The following is a 19,946-nucleotide window of genomic DNA, read 5'->3' as shown; positions in this document are numbered from 1 at the left end:
CCCCAGCCCGCCCCAATGGCAAAATCGAGCCCTAAGTCTTCCGTGTCTTTTATATTATCTTAAATGAATGGGGTAGATCTTAACTTGCTGTGATAGTGGGTGATAAAATGGGTGACAGCGAGTCGGCAGCACATTTTGCATCTTTCCCAATTTTTATTTCTGTTGACTTTATCATCTCCAGGCTGGATTACTACAATGAACCCTACAGTGGCCTTCAAAGTTCCACCCAAAACTCCACTGCCTGCATCCTATCTTACACTAAGTCCTGCAAGCGCTGCACCCTCCCCCCTCCCTACACCCCCCTCAACCCCACCATCATCTTCTGCCCTTGCCAACTTTCAGTGGCTCATCCTTCACCAGTGCATTGAATTTGAAATCTTTATCTGCGTCTAGAAATCCTCCATGTCCTCACTCCCCTCTATTTTGGCATTCTCCTCCAACCTTATATGTCAGCAAACACCCTCCACTCTTCTGACTCTGGTCTCTCCTCATTCTCTCCTCTCTCTGTTCCACTTTTAATCACAGAACCTTTAGCCCCATACTCTAGAATGCCTTCCCTAAACTCTTCTGTCTTGCTATCTTGCTCCCTTCCCTCAAAAACCTCCTCAAAATTAATCTCTTTGACAATTCTTTCAGTCACCTTGGCTAACTTTTCTCCCAGCACTACTCGTTTTTTCCCGCTGTGAAGTACTTGGGACATCTTTATTAAGTTAAAAATAATTCTATAAATCCAAGTTGTTGAAGATTGAAGACTTTTGGGGAGGAGGCTTTGAAACAAATTCCATATACACAGAAACAGGGCCATTTAATAAAATGACTGTGTACCAAGAATTCACTTGCCTGTAAGCAATAGTGCAGCTCATCTTGAATATGCACTTTCAGTGGGTAGAGTTAATGTTGAATGGAACCCAAAAAATGGAAAATTGAAGACTGCATTGCAATGCCCTCATTACCATACATTATGAATGCCTAATAAGGCTCTTACACACTGTTAGAAAATGATGAGCTGCACATTGCAAATGTGGATCCAGAGAGTCCCAATTTTCCAAACTCCGCTAACCCATTTAGTTCTGGCAGGACCATTCCTGAAGAATGGACATATTTAAATATTAAAGGGGAGGTTAGGAAAGAATATGGAACACTTTGGGTCAACCCGTTGTTAAAGCAGAGTCAATAAATTAGATTACCTCCCAGGTGGCGAAGGTGAATATTACACCCGGTGGCTCATTAAAAAAAAACACTGGTGCAGACTTAATGGGTTGAATGGCCAATCTCTCTCTCCTGTAACATTCGACCATTGTCCAAGCACAACTAGTGATTCATGCAAACAGTCTTGAGAAAAGTTTAATTAATTTACAAAGATTACTGCTTAAACACATGGAATTATGACTTACTGTGATTGCTGGCAGCTGTGACTGGGAACACTAAAGTTTCTGAACGAATAAGACGGGGAAATGTTTCAGACTTTTCTGAACAGATCACAGGAGAGAGATCCAGATTCAGTAAATTCTTTCCCTGGAGTTCAGGCGGGAACACACACTGTATCTCTTCTGCGGGGTCTGGCAGGAAGATGGAGAGACTTTCACAATACTATTTAATACATGTACGTTCAGGAACACATCAAAGAACTTTTCAAATTGCTGTCATTTTATGTCTAGACGCTGGCAGTTAAACGATGTGTCTGCGGGTGCAGCCGAAGAATTGGCAGAAGCATTTCATGAAGTACAAAGCCACCAGATAGATATGATTTATGTTATTTGCTCCTATCAAATAACAGTTTAGACATGGGAGGATGGATTTAGATATCAGCTTTGGCTCAGTGGTCACGGGTACTCTGCCCCACTCCAGAGAATTGAGCGCGTAATCCAGGTTGCTACTTCAATGCAGTACTGAAGTGGTGCTGCACTGTCTGAGGAGCCGCCTGCTCTCTTATGTAGATGCAAAAGATCCCACGACACTATGAAGCACAGGGGGAATTCTTTGGGCATCCAGACCAATATTTACCCCTCAACCGATACCATCAAAACCAGATTATCTGGTCATTGATGATGTATGTGGGAGCTTGCTGTGTGCAAACTGACTACCACGTTTACAATAGCAAAATACTGCGGATGCTGGAAATCCGAAATAACAACAGAAAACGCTGGAAAAACTCAGCAGGCCAGGACAGCATCCATGGAGAGAGAAACAGAGTTAACGTTTCAGGTCGATGACCTTTCGTCAGAACTGGAACAAAGCAGGAAAAGGAATAGATTGTGAAGCAAGTTAGAGGCTGGGAAAAGGGGGAGGGGGTGAAAGAACAAAAGGGAAGGTCAGTGATAGGCTAGAAAGCAGGAGAGAGTAAGAAACATTGAGAGACATTAAAAGATATTCAAGGCAAGAGGAGGTGGTAATGGGACAGGTTAAGGAATAAAGGATGGCTATAGGTGAGGTGTGAATTGCACTGGCAGAATGAAGGAGAGCTGCCATGTGGGAGGGAAGAAAAAAGGCCAAACAAAAGTGTGGATAAAAAAATAATTAAAAATGTATATATATGTGATAGGGGCCGAGGTTATGATCTGAAATTGTTGAACTCTATGTTGAGTCCAGAGGGCTGTAAAGTGCCTAATCGAAAGATGAGGTGCTGTTCCTCGAGCTTACGCTGAGTTTCCGTGGAACAATGTAAGAGGCCGAGGACGGTGAGGTCTGAGTGGGAATGGAGCGGTGAATTAAAGTGACAGGCCACCGGGAGCTCGGGGTCCCCCTTACGGACAGAACGGAGGTGTTCCGCAAAGCGGTCACCCAATCTGCGTTTGGTCTCCCCAATGGGCAGCACGGTGGCATAGTGGTTAGCACTGTTGCCTCACAGCGCCAGGGACCCGGGTTCGAATCCGGCCTCGGGCGACTGTCTGTGTGGAGTTTGTACATTCTCCCCGTGTTTGCGTGGGTTTCCTCCGGGTGCTCCGGTTTCCTCCCACAGTCCAAAGATGTGCGGGTTAGGTTGATTGGCTATGATAAATTGACCCTTAGTGTTAGGGGGATTAAATACGTGGGGTTACGGGGATAGGGTGGGATATGTGTTGGTGTAGGGGTTACGGGGATCGGGTGGGATATGTGTCGGTGCAGGCTCGATGGGCTGAAATGGCCTCTATCTGCACTGTGGGGTTTCTGTGATTCTGTGAATGTAGTGGAGACCACATTGTGAGCAGCAAATACAGTATACTAAATTGCAGAAAGTACAAGTAAATCGCTGTTTCACCTGGAAGGGGTGTTTGGGGCCCTGGACTACCACGTTTGCCTACTTTACAACAGTGACAACACTTCAAAAGTATTTCAATGGCTGTAAATCACTTATAAATGTCCTGAGGACATGAAAGGTGTTATATAAATGCAAATCTTCTCCTAGCAAAATCATAAATCTGTTTACAGTATTGTTGCTCCTAATACGCAGCAAGAATCTTCCCCTCCACCCCATGTTGTCATATTGTAGAGGGAAGAAAGTCATTTAAGCAGTAGCTATTATGTATTTATCAGCTAAAACTGAGCTTAATTTGACAATCATTAATTACTTACCAAGTTGTTGCTTCAGCCATTTCTGCAGTGGGTACAGAGTGCAGTCACAGACCCAAGAATTTCCTTGCAGTCGAACCTCACGTATTCCTTCGAATTTCTCTAATAACCGGACAGTCACTATGGTCAGCTTGTTATTTTCTAGATCCAGTGTCGTCAACGCCCGCACATCATTGAGGAGCTGAGGCGCCAAGTCCTTTATTCTGTTATTGTTCAGAATCAGGATCTGTAAACTCAAAAGGCCTTTGAGGGCCATGGGGTGGAGCAAATCAATCTCGCAATTACTCAGATCCAACACCTTAAGCATCTTCAGGCTCATGAAGATCCCGCGGTGCAGAGTTGCGATGTGATTATTCGAAAGATTGAGTAAGACCAGATTCCTGAGTGCCTGCAGTCTCCTACTGTTTTCTGGATCAGAGGCATCCACTGAGTTATATGATAAATCCAAGCTGGTTAAATTGGCAGGAAGATCTTTTGGCACGCTCGTAAGATTCCTCCCAGTGCAATTTGCTGACTCCTGAGAAACATGTTCAAAAATCCCAATTTCAATTACAATATTTCCACAATTGAAATTTGAATTTTCAAATCTGGCAAGATTGACAACAGGGTCATTTATATTGACTAGAAATAATCTAGCTGATGTCCTAAAAGATTTAGATGATGTCCCAGCCCTTGTCCAGAGAGTCAAACAACCAGGTGATTGGAAACCACTTCACCTGACGAATGACTATACAACCACGACACTAACGGTGGTCATTTATGATGTGTTTACTGTTTATCATCATGCTTCATAAATTCACTTTACAGTGGCTCTGGAAATCCTTGGTCCCACTCCGCCAGTGTGAATGCAGCCACTTATCTATTCCTGACCCCAATGGCAGTATCTGGGGTCAAGGCAGGGTCAGCTCATTTATATTTCTACAGTGGCTGCCCATGCCAATATGGGTGGGTCTTGAACACCCACTAGAGGAAGACGTTGGGAAATTGGGAAACCAGGTGGCTGCTCGCCAGGAAGTGCATATCGAAGGTGATCCGCCCTCTTTATGAGGGGGCCAATTAGGAAATGGCAATGGAAAAAATTACCAGATCTTCCAATCAGGACCCTGGCCTGGAGACCCCGATAGCCCCCTATGTCTACCCTTTTTAACTTAAAAGAAACTTATCAACTGCCAAATCTGAGGGAAGGGTTTGTAGAATTTGGAGAGGGATTACAATCATCTATCTGGGAAAGTTTTCCATTGATTAGTGATGCTCTGCAGACTGGTTTCAACCAGCTGGATGACCACCTTTAACAATTACAAATGATAGTAGTAAAGTTGAACACCAGGAAATTGTATACGTTGATATCTAGCTTGTGTGCTATATTCACAGACAGGCTCTGCGCTGAGCAACTCCTCGTCCTTGATGATTTCAATCCCCATCTCAGCACCACTTGCCCACTCTCCTCTGAATTCCTTCCTCACCGCCCTCCTGTCCACCCTAACCTCTCCCTCCATATATTCTCTCCTACCCTTATTCACAGCCATCCCATCCTAACCTTGCCATCTCCCCTGGCCTCTTTACTCCCAGGGTTTCTATCACAGACAAGCCTATATCCCAATCACTTCATTGTATCCCTCACACCAGCACCCACTACCCCACTTACTTACACATCTGCCCTACATTGTAAATGGCTCCCTATCCTCAGGTACTGTTCCCCTCCATTTCATAAATGCTATCATCACCCCCCTCCTCAAAAAAAACACCCTTGGTCCCTCTGTCCTTGCAAACTACTGACCCATCTCCAACCTCCCTCTCCTCTCCAAAGTCCTTGAATGAGTTGCTGCCTTCCAAATTTGTGCCAAACTTTCCCACAACTCCATATTTGAGTCAGGTTTCTGCCCCTGCTACACACATCTAGTCTTGGATGAACTGCAATTTCCTCCAATTCAACATTGAAAAGACAAAAGATGTTTTTGGCCCCAACTACAAACTATGCACCCTTGCCACAAGTTCCATTCCCCTTCCGCGCCATTGTCGCAGGTGGACCCAGGTAGATCGCATCCTTGGCATACTATTCAACCCCAAGCTGAGCTTCTAACCTCATATCCTCTCCATCACAGATGGGGTTTAAGTGGAAGTGAAGCTGGGTAGTGGAGAAAAGACGACCACTTACATCCATAACATCACCTGCCTCTACCTGTACCTAATCCCATGTGCCACTGAAACCTTCATCCATGTATTCTTTTGGGTCAGACGTTAAACCTCTCAGGTCGACGTAAAAGATCCCATGATACTATTCGAAGAAGAGCAGAGGCATTCTCCCCGGTTTCTTAGCCGATATTTATCCCTCAACCAACACCACTACAAAAACAGATTATCTGGTCATTATATCACTGCTGTTTGTGGGATCTTGCTATGATTACATTTCCAAAAAAAGTACTTCATTGGCTGTAAAGCACTTTGGGACATCCTAAGGTTGTGAAAGGTGCTACATAAATGCAAGTTCTTTCTTTCACTAACCTACATTGTTCCAATTTACAAACTTTCAATTTAAAATTCTCACCCTTGTGCGTAAATTCTTTCATGGCCCCAGCCCACTATATCACTGAAATCTTCTGCAGTCCTACAACCTTTCCCAAACTCCCCTTTCCTCCGACCCCAACTTGTGCATCCCTCCGTTTCGCTGCACCGTTGGCACCGCGTCTTCACAGCCTAGGCCCGTACTGGAATTCCCTTCCTAAAGCTCTGGGAGGGGGAGAAGCGGAGAGGTTTAGGAAGGTACCCGCCATAAAACCCACCTCTTTGGCCAGGCTTTTGACCACGTCTCCTAATATCTCCTTCTTTGGCTCGGCTGTCCATTTTTTTCTAATTACGCCTCTGCGACCTTTTTCTACATTAAAGGCGCAACAGTTGCTTTGCTCTTAATTGCTCACAAGGTAAAATGAGGAGTAAGGGGAAATCAGAGGGCACGTCACCCTGAGTTACTTTCACCCAGCCCCTAGCAGGCAGCTCATAAGCAATGTCATCAAGTGCCTGAGAGTAGGACACTTTGTCCTCACCGCAGCGGAATGGTGTAGGTGCAAGGAAACTCAGTGATGGGGAGAAAAAAAGGGGAGGAAATAATAAAAAGAGACCAAAAATAAAACAATTATTAACTTTAATATCACATGTAAAACATGTGGCATAAATACCACACTGGCTGGATGGGTAAACCATGTGACTATAATTCTGACCTTGTGCTGCTGACCATAATCATATCGGTCGTGTGTTATTAGATCAACCCAAATGGAAGATATTAACTTATAAGTGAGTTCTCCGTATAATATCCTTCACTAGTCAGAGTAAACTCCAAACAGACAGAGGATTCCAATGTCACTTACCTCATTGTGTATTTCACAAGGACTCATTGTATGTATAACAGCCACCAGGCATCCCATAAAGAACGGCACCAGGCCAACACAGTGCCGCCCAATTATTGTCATGGTCCGTCACAGAGCCTTTTCTATAAATTAATATTTTTATAAATTGTATTAAAATCCAAGTACCCATAATGATCAGTAAAAAAATCTGAGCATTAATAGCATTGTAATTGTCTGATTATTGATAGTATAATCTGAAAATCAAAAATTAATAATTTCATAAATAATGTTAGAATCAAATTGGTGTAACGTGATTGTTGCAAAGCTAATATTTGTAATGTCAGTTTAATGATGGTTATGTGTATGTCAGTATCATCTCACTAATATTCTTCACCTGAGTGTTACTCACGTTATAATAATCTGCATATTAGCAATACTGTAGTAATCTAAGTATAATACCATAATTTGGTATTCATGCTGTAGTATAACTATTGACAATCTAATAATCAGAGGGTCAGAAATAAAGTCGTGATTAATAATAAATGAAAAACACTATGATCCAAACTGACTAATAACAATCCTTTCAGCTGATTACTAAATTTCTCAATTAACATTAATATCAAAGTACAGTAAATCAATACTAATAATGGTTAAATCTGAGTATTACCAATAATGCTGGAGTGATCTAAGTATTAGATATTGGCCCGGAATTTGAGGTCAGCGGTGAAGCAAAGGCGCTCACCGCTGGCCCCGAAGAAAGCAGCCACAAAGTTCTCGCGATCTCTGTGGCAAGAGGTTTGCCTTTTTCGACGTGTAAGTGATTTCAGCGCAGTGTAATGGGGATTCCCCAGCACGATCTGCTGTGACGTCAACGAGCTGTCTAAGCAGCCAATCGCGTTGCGGAATTCTCACAGACGGGGAACCAGGAAGTGAAGAAGCTGCTTTTATTCTGACTTTTTAAAAACGTTACAGAGAACAAAACAAAGATTGGTGCTCTCACTGGAGATAAAGTGGAACCTGAAATATCATGAACAAACTTTAAAATATATATATATATATATTTTATTTTTAAAGTTTCTTAAAAATTGTAATTTTTATCATAATGGAGAAATTTGACACTCCACAAAATTAAAAATTAGTTTTTTCGGGGCCATAACGTTTGTTTAGCAGTCAATACGTTGTTAAAGCCCCAGTTACACCTAATCCAACAAGGCCTAACATTTAATGGGTATTTAACAGTGATATTACAGCAGAAAAGCTCAAGTTTTCGTCAGTTTCACTGATTTCCCTGATTACACTGATTGCCAGCTACGTGGGCGGGGGGGGGCACAGCACAGCCTGTGTCGGAGCAGAGAATGACAGACCGCAACGTCAAGATTTCCGCGTTTAGATGCGCATGCGCTACATCCTGAAGTGGTCAGTTTCAAAGGGGTAATAATGCCAAACGCTGTTCGTTCGCTTATTACCCAACAACAAATTCCAGCCCATTGTTTTTGCTAGTACAGGGTACTAGAAAATGGGCCTCTAAAGAACTAAACTTTCTTTCCTGTCTGTTCTTTAGAAAATAAAGAGTGTTTGGTAGTGGTCACAAGGTGGTGGATTCATTGTTTAAACGCAGTCCCGATGTGGAAAGCAGCCAAATGAGCCCGTAACTGTTATTCCAGAGCTCAGCAGGTTAGATCTTAAAGTTGCTTGGGATTAGATCCAGAACCTTCAATGTCCAAACAGTAAACAAATGAGCGAGGCACAGCCTTTCTCATGGAGGGGAGGGGAGGAGGAATGCAACCATTGTTCTGCAGGAACAATTTGCAATATAAATTTGTCTCTTCCTCCTGTGATACTTTGTAGTTCAAAGCATTATTATTAAACATCACACTCAGCTTAGGAGCCGTTTGCGGCATCTATCAACTAAACTGCCATCTATTTGCAGTTTCAGACTCTTAACCATTGAGTGTCCATTAGTCCCCTGCTGGGAATCATTTGTGATGTTTAGCAATCTCAGGTTGTCAGCTATTTGCAATGCCTGTGGCTGTCACCTGTCAGGCTGCAGCCGGTGTCATCAGCGACATCTCCCAGTTTGCTGCGCACTGCTGTATCCGGATGGTCACAGAGGCTCTGTACCCCGACAGGAAGAACACCTACATCACCTACCCAATGGGCGCAGCAAAGCAGGATGAGAGCGCACGATGCGGTCTCCTCTACATTGGGGAGACCAAACGCAGATTGGGTGACCACTTTGCGGAACACCTCCGTTCAGTCCGCAAGGGGGACCCCGAGCTTCCGGTCGCCTGTCATTTTAATTTACCATTCCATTCCCACTCAGACCTCACCGTACTCGGGCTCTTGCATTGTTCCACGGAAACCCAGCGTAAGCTCGAGGAACAGCACCTCATCTTCCGATTAGGCACTTTACAGCCTTCCGGACTCAATATCGAGTTCAACAATTTCAGATCATAACCTCGGCCCCTATTACATTTTTATATATATTTTTTATCCACACCTTTGTTTTGTGCCCTTCCCCCTTTTTTTCTCTCCCACATGGCAGCTGTCTCTCATTCTGCCAGCGCATTTCACACCTAATCTAGAGCCGCCTTTTGTCTCCACTAGTCCTATCACCATCTTGTCTCGTTTTGAACGCCTCTTAATGTCTCTTCACTTCTCTTTTGTTCTTTCATCCCCATTTCCCAGCCCCCAAACTGGCCTTTTAATCTGTTTCATTTCCTGTGTTTTTTCAGTCCTGACGAAGGGTTTCGACCTGAAACGTTGACTCTATTTCTCTCTCCACGGATGTTGCCTGGCCTGCTGAGTTTTTCCAGCATTTTCTGTTGTTATTTTGGATTTCCAGTGTCCGCGGTATTTTGCTATCGTGAAAGCGCACTAGACTTGGCCCACATTTCAGCCTTCCCCAGAGAGCAAAGTGCCATTGGCTGCACCCACATTGTCTTGTGTGCACCCCATCACCATCCTGGCATCTTTCTGCATAGAAAGAGATTCCACCCCCTCAATGTCCAGCTTGTTTGCCACCACAGGCAACGTTAAACGACCGGTTTCCCACCAGCAGTCATGATTCATTCATCCTGCGCTAGTCCTCTGTGGCGCCATTATTCCAACCAGGCTGTCAGGTCACAGGCTGGCTACTGGGTGACGAGAGGTATCCCGGCCCTGATCGGGCATCCAGGTTTGTGGTTGTGTGCTGCATGCTGCGTAACACCGTGATAATGAGGGACCAGCGCTCACCACCACCTGGACAGCAACCAGTGCAACAGGAGGAGGAGGAGCCGGAGCACCAGTGCCACTAGCTGCCAGAACTCATCCAAGAGCGCTTCATAGAAACATAGGAACATTGGAACATGCGTGGCCCATTTAGCCCCTTGAGCCTGTTCCACCATTCAGTGAGATCATGGCTGATCTGCAACCTAACTCCATATACCTGCCTTTGCCCCGTATCCCTTAATACCTTTGGTTAACAAAAATCTATCAATCTCAGATTTAAAATTAACAATTGACCCAGCATCAATTGCCGCTTGCAGAAGAGAGTTCCAAACTTCTACCACCCTGTGTGTGTAGAAGTGTTTCCTAATTTCACTCCTGAAAGGTCTAGCTCTAATTTTTAGACTATGCCCCCTAGTCCTAGACTCCCCAACCAACGGAAATAGTTTCTCTAACTACCCTATCTGTTCCCCTTAATATCTTAAAAACTTCAATCAAATCACCTTAACCTTCTAAATTTTAGAGAATACAACCCTCATTTGTGTAACCTCTCCTCGTAATTTAACCCTTGGAGTTCAGGTATCATTCTGGTAAACGGGCTTCAACTTTAGTTAACAGCCTCTTATGAGGGACTTTATCAAATGCCTTCTGGAAGTCCATATAAATAACATCCATAGACATTCCCCTGTTCACTACTTTAGTAACCTCTTCAAAAAATTCAATCGGGCTCGTCAGTCATGACCTACCTTTCACAAATCCATGCTGGCTCTCTCTGATCAGTGAAAATTTTCAAGGTGTTCAGTCACCCTATCCTTAATTATAGACTCGAGTAATTTCCTGGCACAGATATTAGGCTAACTGGTCTATATTCTAATGCTTCACGTGAACTATCCCTCCCATCCCCAATACACCAACAGTCCCACATTCCTCATCACCACCATCCTTACTACCACCATCCGATTGCCTTCCTTCAGTCCAGCCTTATTGTTCTTCCCACACTTCACTACGAATATTAACACCAACACCAAATCCAGCAACAAAAAATTGAATCGAGCAACTCAATTCCATCTGTGTATAATACGTAACAGGAATGATTACGAAAGACCCTTGTGCAAACCCAAGTCTTGTATTCTCGTTTACCTATCCTATCCGATTTTCTTCACCACCATTCACGGCCGTGCCTTCAGCTGCCTAGGTCCTAAGCTCTGGAATTCCCTCTCTGGCTCTCTACCTCTCTCCCCTCCTTTAAGATGCTCCTTAAAAGCTTTAACCAAGCTTTAGGTCACCTGTCCTAATATCTCCTTATGTGGCTCGGTGTCAAAGATTGTTTGATAACGCTCCTGTTAAATGTCTTGGGACGTTTTACTATGTAAAAGGCATTGACCCAGAAATTCGGGTCGGGGGCGTCCCGTGGGTGCAAGCCCCCGACCTGCACTTACCTTGCGCGCCGGCAGTTGAGCTGTAGGGCCCCATGGAATTCCGCCGCGGGGCCTGGCCCAGCTGCCGGTGCACTGTGCTTGCGTGTCCCAGGGGCATAGTTAGTTCGATGCGTCCCCTGGGATCACGTGGGCCATGGGCAGCCAATCGGTGCAGGGGAAAGTCCATTCATACGTAGTGACAGGAAGACCTGTCAAAACTTATAAATACTACGGCCCCAAAATAGTAGTAAACCTTCAAATAATTTTTTTTAAATCATCACACTTTTTAAATAAACTATAAATTACATTAAATAACTATTTTAAACAATAATTTAAATTTTTGGAAAAAATAATTTTATATTCTAACGGGGCTAAAAATAAACTTACCTTGCTTTAAAGTATTTAAAAATAATAAACCTGTGGAAAAAATGTTTTAATTTTAATTAATTGACCACTTACCTTTTAAAATGCAGGCCTTACACCTGGTTTTTACATTTCTAAAATCTAAAGACTTACCCTCCCAGAGAAACCTGTAAAAAAAACGTAACTTCAAAGCGCACGCGCAGACTCCCGCGCGCACGTGTTCAACCTCTGAACCCCTTCGTTCAGAGGAACGGAGGTGCTGGTTTCCCGCGCATGCGCAGTGCATGCAAGAAACCGGCACTTCCATCAGGCCCACGCGTGAGTACCCCGTGCGTACTCACCCGTGGAGACCCGAATTTCTGGGCCATTATAGAAATGCAAGTTGTTGTTGTTGTAGTAATGCTTCTATGAATTGTTTCCCCAGTGCTACAGCTTGAAAGGTGGAGCTTCCATTGAGGACACTTTAGATGGCCGTGGTGGATGACCTCGAGCAGCTGTGGGCCTGATTACAGACTGCAGCATCTTGGCGTGGCCCAGAGCCGTATGCCCCAGCTGGCTGTGTGGCACTGACCCGGGCACTAGAAGAGTGGGTGATGGGGGAGCAGGCATGCTGTACTGCTGAGAGAGGATGGCAGGTGCCTCTCCTGTGAAAGCCAAGGCCATTCTCATGGGGCTGTGCCTCAGCATTCCTACAGAGCGCAGGCGTGATGTGAATTTCTGGCAGCTCCTGCCAACGCTGGTCCCCACAGCCAACAAGGAGCCAAATCTGAGCTACCACGACAGCAGTGTGAGTTGCCACGGAAGCTGTCAGAGTTGTCAGCAGAGGCTCCATCGTGGTAGGTGCCACTGTCATGTTCATGGAGGTGACCACATGCTGAACAGAATGGTCCCCATGCTCTGCATGAAGCCCAAGTTAGAGCTGAACTCCTCCGTGCTCTCAGCCATTGTGCGCAAGCTCGCTGGCAGGCTGCTCAGTATACCTAGTATTTCCTGGTATATACCCATTAGCCTTCTTCGGTAGACTGGGCCCCTGAAGTCAGCATCTGAGTCCTCTGCAGTAGAGCTAGGATATGATGTCTCGCCATCTGGAGAGTCGTCCCCTGTGGCGTCCTATCGCCCTGCCCCAGCTCCTGCACACTTCTCAAGGGCAATTAGGGATGGGCAGTAAATGCTGGCCTTGCCAGCGATGCCCAAATCCCTTAAATTAATTTTTAAAACTTAGGCCTTGCAATTCACCGCATGACGACCCCTCCTCCAGGCTAACATGTCAGGAGTGCGCCTCATGGCAACAATTAGCAGTATTTCTAATTATTATTTTTTTGGAGTTTCGCAAAGAGCTAACATTCAAAGATTTTAAATTATTCAAAGCCATAATTAAAACTGCAGCAGAGTATATTGTCGGTACAATATTGGTTAATCCCAATTTCAATGCCTCAGTCTCTTTAACAGGGTGGGGCCGCATTCAGTGAAATACGTGCACAGTGGTGTAATCCTCAGATCCCTACTTTATATTCAGTGTGTTCCCATGCAATATTAAAAAGGTGCCCAGGAATTAACAATGTGCAGATTCTTTTATTCCACGACTTGAAGTTCCTCCCCTTTTGATTCCTGTGCTCCATGTTCCTGTACTCCAAGTTGCTTCACTCTAAATCGCTGCCCATTTTACTCCTGCACTCTCGGTTTTACTCTATATTCTTTCACTTTTTATTATTGTTCTATGTGATCCTGCATCATCTTCCTACAAGGTTTCTTACACCACTGCAGAGTAACACAAGCATCAGGTCATTGGATCCTATATTTGTGCAAAGGGGAACTTAATCACCTCCCCACACCTGCTACTATTATTATTTCCCGATAGACGGATATTTACAGCTTTAAGGTGCTGAAAAACCCACCACTTTCTTTGCCGGACTGAAGACCTGAAGCACTCTTAATGAAGTCAACAGAAGAGGAATCTCTTACCTGAGGGATATTTAATTTTTTTTAAAGGCTGGTTTCTTGCCGTCGTTTTGCCTCTCCGAGTGCAGGAGTGTTTGTAATGCGGGAGTGCCACAGTGCAAAGGTTGCAGTCTGCATTAACCTTCTCGGAGCTACAAGCCGTTTGCAAGTTACTGATCTCTACAAGCTGAATATTGGTTAATCTTTAACCAAGCAACCAAATCAAACATTTTCAACTTTCCCTTCATTCACTATTGTGGCAATGAACTAAAGGTAGTAATCATGTACAGTCTCGCACACACTGCCAGCTTTGTTTTGTTTTACACCTAGTAGCTGACAATGCTTATTTTGAAACCTAACCAAGGTCTGAGGACTGTAGAACCATTGATTGTATATATTTGCATATTATCCTGGTGGTTTAGTGTAACAATTTCTGAGCTAATTCTTTGCCGTACCAGCAACACTTCCTGTATGTTTACTCATTCCGGCAGGCCACATAAAGAGACAACAGTAAACCCCATAGAGACACAGGTCACGTTTTCCACGGGACAGTAAGTGCAGGTAGATTTTACATTCTTTCAGAGGAATGCAATTGCCCAACATTTTCCACTGCATCATCCACAATGCTGAGACAAAAAAAACCTGCCAGTGCAGAATTAACCCTTAAAGTGCCGTGGAGTAGTTATCTTGTTGGATACCATCAAGCTGCTAGGCCTGCTTCTGAATGGGGCCTTGAGCCTGGAAACGAGTGCAGAAATGCCACTGTCGCTGTGTTTACTGAGAGCATGACAGGCAGTCCCTCAGAACTGAGAGTTTACCGAAAGCAGGCAGGCAGTCCCTCAGAACTGAGAGTTTACTGAGAGCACGACAGGCAGTCCCTCAGAACTGAGAGTTTACTGAGAGCAGGCAGGCAGTCCCTCAGAACTGAGAGTTTACTGAGAGCAGGCAGGCAGTCCCTCAGAACTGAGAGTTTACTGAGAGTAGGCAGGCAATCCCTCAGAACTGAGAGTTTACTGAGAGCACGACAGGCAGTCCCTCAGAACTGAGAGTTTACTGAGAGCAGGCAGGCAGTCCCTCAGAACTGAGAGTTTACTGAGAGCAGGCAGGCAGTCCCTCAGAACTGAGAGTTTACTGAGAGCACGACAGGCAGTCCCTCAGAACTGAGAGTTTACTGAGAGCACGACAGGCAGTCCCTCAGAACCGAGAGTTTACTGAGAGCAGGCAGGCAGTCCCTCAGAACCGAGAGTTTACTGAGAGCAGGCAGGCAGTCCCTCAGAACTGAGAGTTTACTGAGAGCACGACAGGCAGTCCCTCAGAACTGAGAGTTTACTGAGAGCAGGCAGGCAGTCCCTCAGAACTGAGAGTTTACTGAGAGCAGGCAGGCAGTCCCTCAGAACCGAGAGTTTACTGAGAGCAGACAGGCAGTCCCTCAGAACTGAGAGTTTACTGAGAGTAGGCAGACAGTCCCTCAGAACTGAGAGTTTACTGAGAGCACGACAGGCAGTCCCTCAGAACTGAGAGTTTACTGAGAGCAGGCAGGCAGTCCCTCAGAACCGAGAGTTTACTGAGAGCAGGCAGGCAGTCCCTCAGAACTGAGAGTTTACTGAGAGTAGGCAGACAGTCCCTCAGAACTGAGAGTTTACTGAGAGCACGACAGGCAGTCCCTCAGAACTGAGAGTTTACTGAGAGCACGACAGGCAGTCCCTCAGAACTGAGAGTTTACTGAGAGCACGACAGGCAGTCCCTCAGAACCGAGAGTTTACTGAGAGCACGACAGGCAGTCCCTCAGAACCGAGAGTTTACCGAAAGCAGGCAGGCAGTCCCTCAGAACTGAGAGTTTACTGAGAGCAGGCAGGCAGTCCCTCAGAACTGAGAGTTTACTGAGAGTAGGCAGGCAGTCCCTCAGGACCGAGAGTTTACTGAGAGCAGGCAGGCAGTCCCTCAGAACTGAGAGTTTACTGAGAGCACGACAGGCAGTCCCTCAGAACTGAGAGTTTACTGAGAGCACGACAGGCAGTCCCTCAGAACTGAGAGTTTACTGAGAGCAGGCAGGCAGTCCCTCAGAACCGAGAGTTTACTGAGAGCACGACAGGCAGTCCCTCAGAACCGAGAGTTTACTGAGAGCACGACAGGCAGTCCCTCAGAACCGAGAGTTTACCGAAAGCAGGCAGGCAGTCCCTCAGAACTGAGAGTTTACTGAGAGCAGGCAGGCAGTCCCTCAGAACTGAGAGTTTACTGAGAGCACGACAGGCAGTCCCTCAGAACTGAGAGTTTACTGAGAGCACGACAGGCAGTCCCTCAGAACTGAGAGTTTACTGAGAGCAGGCAGGCAGTCCCTCAGAACTGAGAGTTTACTGAGAGCAGGCAGGCAGTCCCTCAGAACTGAGAGTTTACTGAGAGCACGACAGGCAGTCCCTCAGAACCGAGAGTTTACTGAGAGCACGACAGGCAGTCCCTCAGAACTGAGAGTTTACTGAGAGCACGGCAGCAGCAGTGACGGCCTGCTGTCCAAAACAACAACCAGAAGGCCTCCACCTCTCATCCCCGCGCCAGTAAAACAAAGGTATTTATCTTGATCCATCATCTGTCATTTTCCACTTAAAGCCTTCCTCTTCTCCGGCGTCAGGAGAGCAAAATGAAGCAGGAGGGCCATTTATGCTCTTCCCGCCTGCCTTTCACTCGGGCCTGCTGCTGGTGGCAGCACTCAGCACCTCTGCTTGGGAGAAATCCTGTAAATCCACAGGGCACTGTGAAGGGGGCACCTATACCTGGCGTCACAGGTCACTGCCCCCTTCTCCTCTCCTCTGCACTTGAGAATTGAGTGTTCCCCGGCACATATAAGAGGAGGAAAATTGAGTCCTTAGTCTAGGCTGGAACTTCAGTACACTACTGTCGAAATCCTTTGTATGATATGTTAAGCTGAAGCTCTGTCTGCCTCTCAGGTGAATGTTAAAGATCTCACGGCACTATTTGAAGAATAGGGTGTCCTCGCCAACATTCATTCCTCAGCCAACACCACCAAATGATAGGTCAACAGGTTGCCCATTGTTTGTGGGCATTGTGCAAATGGCCGCCGTGTTCACCTACATAGCATCAGTCTCTGCACTTGAAAGTAATTCATTATATGTGAGGAGTTTTGGTATGTCCTCCTGAGAGATGTGATAGACAGTTACGTAAGTGTAAGTCTTCCTGTTCTTTTATTTTCAATGGTTTCTGAACAATAGTTCTATAGTATCCAGTCAACATTTCTGCATGATGTCCAGTTCACTTCTTATAAGGAGCTGGCAAAATGGTGGCATTGATGTTAGCACACTAATACATAGAGCTGGAATGGGTACAGCTTCCAATATGAGCTGCATTGGACAGAGAGGAGGCTGAGCCGAGACTAGGGGCAGAGAAAAATCAGAGGAGACAGCTGTGGTTGAGTGGTCCCTTGCACCTCTGGTCGCCGGCTAAAGGGGCTATTGGTGCCAAGCTAAGAGTTACAAATTAACAAAGGAATGGGAAATAACAACAGAAAATGCTGGAAAAACTCAGCAGGTCAGGCAACATCCGTGGAGAGAAATTTGAGTTGACGTTTCGGGTCGAACCCTTCTTCAAAACTGGAAGGAAAAGAAAATAGATCGAAGGCAGGGCTGCGATCGGACAAAAGAAGTGAAAGAAACAAAAGAAGTAAAAGAGACAATAAAAAGTGTTCGAAGCTGGACGAGATGGTAATAGGCTGAGATTAGGTGTAAAGTGTACTGGCAGGGCAAGAGATAGCTGCCAGGTGTGAGAGAGAAACAAAAGGAAAGGGGGGGGGGGAAAGGAGTGGAAAAATTACAAGAAAAAATGTAATAGGGGCCGAGGTTATGATCTGAAATTGTTGAACTCGATATTGAGTCCAGAAGGCTGCAGAGACCGCAAGAATATGGCACAAATGAAATGTCATATGGAACAGAGAAGTGCTATCGCTGCGGCAGAACAACACATGACCAGAATGATTGCTGGTTCAAAGACAAAGTGTGCAGACAGTGCGGAAAAGTAGCACACATAGCACGAATCTGCAGGTCGGAAAAGAAAACCAGCAATAAGAAACCTACCAAAGGAAAGTACAAGAAGGTACATAAGATGACGGAGAATAGTTCAGATGAACAAAAGAGTGATAACGACTCCGAAAGCAGGGAACTGAGTTGTCTGAAACTACATAATGTGATCACAACGGAGGATCACCGAACCATTTGGGTCACTCTCAAGTTAGCAGGAGTCCAGGTAAAGATGGAATTGGACACAGGATCAGCCCTAACAGTCATAAACCGACGGGACTACGAGCAGCTATTCTCACACATACCCTTGAGAGACACAAAAATTATTTTGAAGACATACACGGGGCAAAAAGTCTACCCCAAAGGAAAAATAAGGGTGACCGTTATATATAACGGTAAGGAAACACCAAAACTAGACCTGTATGTATCGCAAGATGGAGGACCACCATTACTGGGACGTGAATGGATCCAGAAAGTACAACTGGATTGGCATTCCATACAGGCACTGACTGTGGCTGACAAAAAGGATGACGACGTCACACCTGGGCGACTGTCAAAGATCCTAACTGACGCGAAAGAAGTGTTCCAGCAAGGACTCGGAACACTAAAAGGCATGACAGCGACGATTAAAATTGAAGAAAACGCAAGCCCAAAATTTTTTAAGGCCAGACCGGTACCTTATGCGATCCGCCCAGCCGTCGAAGCAGAGCTGGAGAGTCTGGAACGTTCAGGTGTACTGTCCAAGGTAGACTGGAGCGAGTGGGCTACACCCATCGTCCCTGTGATGAAAAAGTCATTGAGCAGCACGCCTGGGGAACCAAGGAAGGTTCGCATCTGCGGGGACTTTAAGGTAACAGTGAACCCGGTCCTTCACACCGTACAATATCCACTTCCGCGGATTGAAGATATTTTCGCCTCGCTATCTGGAGGGAAACGCTTCACTAAGATTGATCTGGCCCAGGCGTATCTGCAAATGGAGGTAGAAGAAGCATCAAAAAAATACCTCACAATCAACACCCATAAAGGTCTCTACCAATACAACCGGCTGGTATTCGGGGTAGCATCAGCTCCGGCTATTTGGCAGAGGGCAATGGAACAAGTCCTGCAAGGGATCCCAGGGACCCAGTGTTATTTGGACGACATCCTGATCACGGGCGAAAATGACAGTGATCACCTTGCCAACCTGGAGCAGGTGCTCACTAGATTGCAGGAATATGGGCTCCGAGCTAACCGCCCCAAATGCGAGTTTTTTAGAAAACAGATCTCGTATTGTGGCCACGTTATCGATAAAGAGGGGTTACATAAGTCCCCAGAGAAGATTGAGGCAGTAGTCAAGGCTCCAGCACCGGAAAATATGTCACAACTGAGGTCGTTCCTCGGGCTGGTAAACTACTACCATAAGTTCTTGCCAAATTTGTCTACAATACTACACCCACTGAACACCCTACTGCAAACTGGAGTGCCATGGAAGTGGAGTGATGAATGTAGACGAGCTTTCCAAAAGAGCAAAACACTAATCACATCGAAAGAGGTATTGGCAATTCAGTTGGCATGTGATGCGTCACCCTACGGCATTGGAGCGGTGCTGTCGCACAAATTCTCGGACGGCTCAGAGAGGCCAATAGCCTTTGCGTCACGATCACTACCCTCAGCCAAGCGTAACTACGCCCAGATTGACAGGGAGGCCCTCAGCCTAGTGTGGGGAGTGAAAAAGTTCAATCACTATCTGCACGGGCAGAAATTCACCTTGCTGAGTGATCACCAGCCTCTTGTCTCCATTTTTAATCCAAAGAAGGGCGTTCCGGTGATGACTGCGCAACGACTACAAAGATGGTCACTTTTTCTAGGGGCGCACCACTATGAGATTGAATATAAGGGCACGAAACAGCATGGAAATGCTGATGGGCTATCACGCCTGCCACTGCCTACTGCGGAGGAAGCACCAGCAGTGGATACTGTCGAAATATTCCATTCGACTATAGTTGAATACCTACCAGTAACTAACGCTTGTATCGAAAAGGAAACCCGAAATGACCCGACACTGTCTCGGGTATATGATTTGACGGTGAAGGGATGGCCAGCACATGGCGACTCACTGTTGC

At 45.6% G+C, this 19,946-nt stretch overlaps 1 protein-coding gene across 1 annotated transcript in view; it reads right to left on the bottom strand.

Moving 5' to 3' along the window:
- Window positions 1-13,928, bottom strand: part of c3h1orf210 (chromosome 3 C1orf210 homolog) — a 30,353-nt gene extending 16,425 nt beyond the window's left edge. The window contains exons 1-4 of the mRNA XM_085983243.1: window positions 13,844-13,928; window positions 6,912-7,033; window positions 3,553-4,066; window positions 1,395-1,559 (exon numbers count right to left, since the gene is read on the bottom strand). Coding sequence (XP_085839369.1) covers window positions 1,395-1,559; window positions 3,553-4,066; window positions 6,912-7,013 — 781 coding nt within the window. The 5' untranslated portion in view covers window positions 7,014-7,033; window positions 13,844-13,928. The remainder of the gene's footprint in view (window positions 1-1,394; window positions 1,560-3,552; window positions 4,067-6,911; window positions 7,034-13,843) is intronic.
- Window positions 13,929-19,946: the final 6,018 nt, after the last annotated feature.

Source organism: Somniosus microcephalus, chromosome 3 (genome assembly GCF_052327205.1).
Source record: "Somniosus microcephalus isolate GS21.2 chromosome 3, FLI_Smic_1.0, whole genome shotgun sequence".
In the NCBI taxonomy this organism is placed as follows: Eukaryota; Metazoa; Chordata; class Chondrichthyes; order Squaliformes; family Somniosidae; genus Somniosus; species Somniosus microcephalus.
The sequence above is the reverse complement of the archived record's forward strand: the minus strand, read 5'-3'. Positions and strand labels throughout refer to the sequence as shown.